Source organism: Eimeria mitis, genomic scaffold (genome assembly GCF_000499745.2).
Source record: "Eimeria mitis Houghton genomic scaffold, Emh_scaff5309, whole genome shotgun sequence".
In the NCBI taxonomy this organism is placed as follows: Eukaryota; Apicomplexa; class Conoidasida; order Eucoccidiorida; family Eimeriidae; genus Eimeria; species Eimeria mitis.
This window is the reverse complement of record NW_013573586.1, coordinates 1,372-3,573: the sequence shown is the minus strand read 5'-3', so window position 1 is coordinate 3,573 and position 2,202 is coordinate 1,372. Positions and strand designations below refer to the sequence as shown.

At 45.9% G+C, this 2,202-nt stretch overlaps 1 protein-coding gene across 1 annotated transcript in view; it reads right to left on the bottom strand.

The window, feature by feature from the left end:
- Nucleotides 1-82: 82 nt before the first annotated feature.
- EMH_0081220 (uncharacterized protein) overlaps nt 83-2,202 on the bottom strand; it is a gene marked incomplete at both ends in the record, with an annotated part of 3,405 nt that continues 1,285 nt past the window's right edge. The window contains 2 exons of the mRNA XM_013500355.1: nt 83-534; nt 937-988. Coding sequence (XP_013355809.1) covers nt 83-534; nt 937-988 — 504 coding nt within the window. The remainder of the gene's footprint in view (nt 535-936; nt 989-2,202) is intronic.

The following is a 2,202-nucleotide window of genomic DNA, read 5'->3' as shown; positions in this document are numbered from 1 at the left end:
ATACAAACAAAAAAAAAACAAAAAAAAAGGAAAAAACAAAAAAACAGAAAAAACAAAAGAAAAAAAAAAAGAAAAGAGCTGCCTATACACCCCACTTGGTGTCTGCATGCATCAAGCCAACCTCCCTTAAAGCTGCAGCATTTCCTTGCAGTGCTGCGCGGTTCAGCTGTCTGTACACCTGATTCACTTGCTGCTGCTGCTGCTGCTGCTGCTGCTGCTGCTGCTGCGGCTGCTGCTGCTGCTGCTGCTGCGGCTGCTGCTGCTGCTGCTGCTGCTGCGGGGTGTTGTTAGACTGCTGCATTTGATCTGTGTGTGGCTGCACTGGCTGCAGCATCTCCTTAGGGAATACAGCAGCAGCAGCAGCAGCAGCAGCAGCAGCAGCAGGATCAGCAGCAGCAGCAGCAGGAATAGCAGCAGCACCAGACTGCAGCAGAAATGCTGCATTCGATTGAGCTATTTCATATCCTTCTTCTGCTGCTGCCAAAGACAGCAGCAACGAACCCTCATAGTCTCTCTCGTTATATAGCTGCAGTGCTGCAGCAGCAGCAGCAGCAGCAGCAGCAGCAGCGGCAGCAGCAGACACAGCAGCAACAGCAGTAGATGAGCAGCAGCAACAGCAGCAGCAGCAGCAGCAGAGACAGCAGGTGCAATAGCTACAAAAGATAAGAAGCAGCAGCAGCAGCAGAAATAGCAGCAGCAGATGAGCAACAGCAACAGCAACAGCAGCAACAGATCAAGCAGCAACTGAAACAGCATCAGCAACAGCAGCAGCAACAGCAGCAACTAACAGCAGCAGCAGCAGCAGCAGCAGCAGCAAACCAGCAGCAGCAGAACCAGCAGCAGCTAACGGTGTCCCAGCAGCAGCAGCAGCAGCAGCAGCAGCAGCAGCAGAAACAGCAGCAGCAGCAGCAGCAGCAGCAGCAGCAGCATGCGAACCTCTTCGTATGTTGTCTGCACTGATGCCGTACTCTGCTGCTGTTTTGTATGCCTATCAAACACAAACAAACCCTAAACCCTAAACCCTAAACCCTAAACCCTAAACCCTAAACCCTAGACTTTTAGGGCTAATAGGAACGACTGCGCCTCAAACCCTAAACCCCAAACCCTAAACCCTAAACCCTAAACCCTCGATGCAGATGCCAAAACCTCTCTAATCCAAGCCCCACAAAACCCTAAACCCTAAACCCTAAACCCTAAACCCTAAACCCTCACAAGTGCAGCAGCTTTGCATGTTTGTAGATGCTCTGCCTGCGTTGTTTTTATATTATTTTTTATTTTGTTTTTTATTTTTGTTTTTATTTTTGTCTCTAGGGTTTCTCCTTCTCTTATCCACCCTAAATGATAGCCCCCTTCTGCTGCTGCTCCGTAGAAACGCTGAGACAGCAGCAGCAGCTGCAGCAGCAGCAGCAGCAGCAGCAGCAGCAGGGACAGCAGCAGCAGCAGCAGCAGCAGCAGCAGCAGGAGCGGGGACAGCAGCAGCAGGAACAGCAGCAGCAGCAGCAAGAGCAGCAGCAAGAGAGAGAAAATAAAAAATAAATGTTTTATATATAGAAGGAGATAGATATAAGCAAAACAAAAAAAAACAAACAAAGAAAAAAATATAAAGAAACAAAGAAGGAGACAAAAGGAGACAGATAAAAAGAGACAAAAGGAGACATATAAACAAAAACAAATAAATATAAAAAAGAAAAAACAGAAAAAATAAAAAAAATAAAAAAAAAAAAACAAAAAGGAGACAGATATAAAAAGAGACAGAAACAGAGACAACCCCACCACCACCACCACCAAAAAAAAAAATAAAAAAAAAATAAATAAATAAATAAATAAATAAAAACAAAAAAGAAGAAGACTAGAGAGTACAAAAACAAAAAAACCAGAAGCAAAGAGAAAAAGAAAAAAATAAAAAACAAAAGACAGACTCGTTTTTTTTTTTTTTTATTTTCTGTTTCTGCTGCTTGCTGCTGCTTTATCTCGCCTAAGTAATAGAAGGCCTCGGGGTGCTGCTGCAGCGCAGCTCGAACAAAATACAGCTCAGCAGCAGCAGGGGCAGCAGCAGCAGTAGCAGCAGCAGAAGCAGCAGGGGAATTGTTAGCAGCAACCAGGACAGCAGCAGCAACAGCAGAAGCAGATTCGGAACCAGCAGCAACAGAAACAGCAACAACAACAACCCCACCACCAACAGCAACAGCAGCAGCAGCAGCA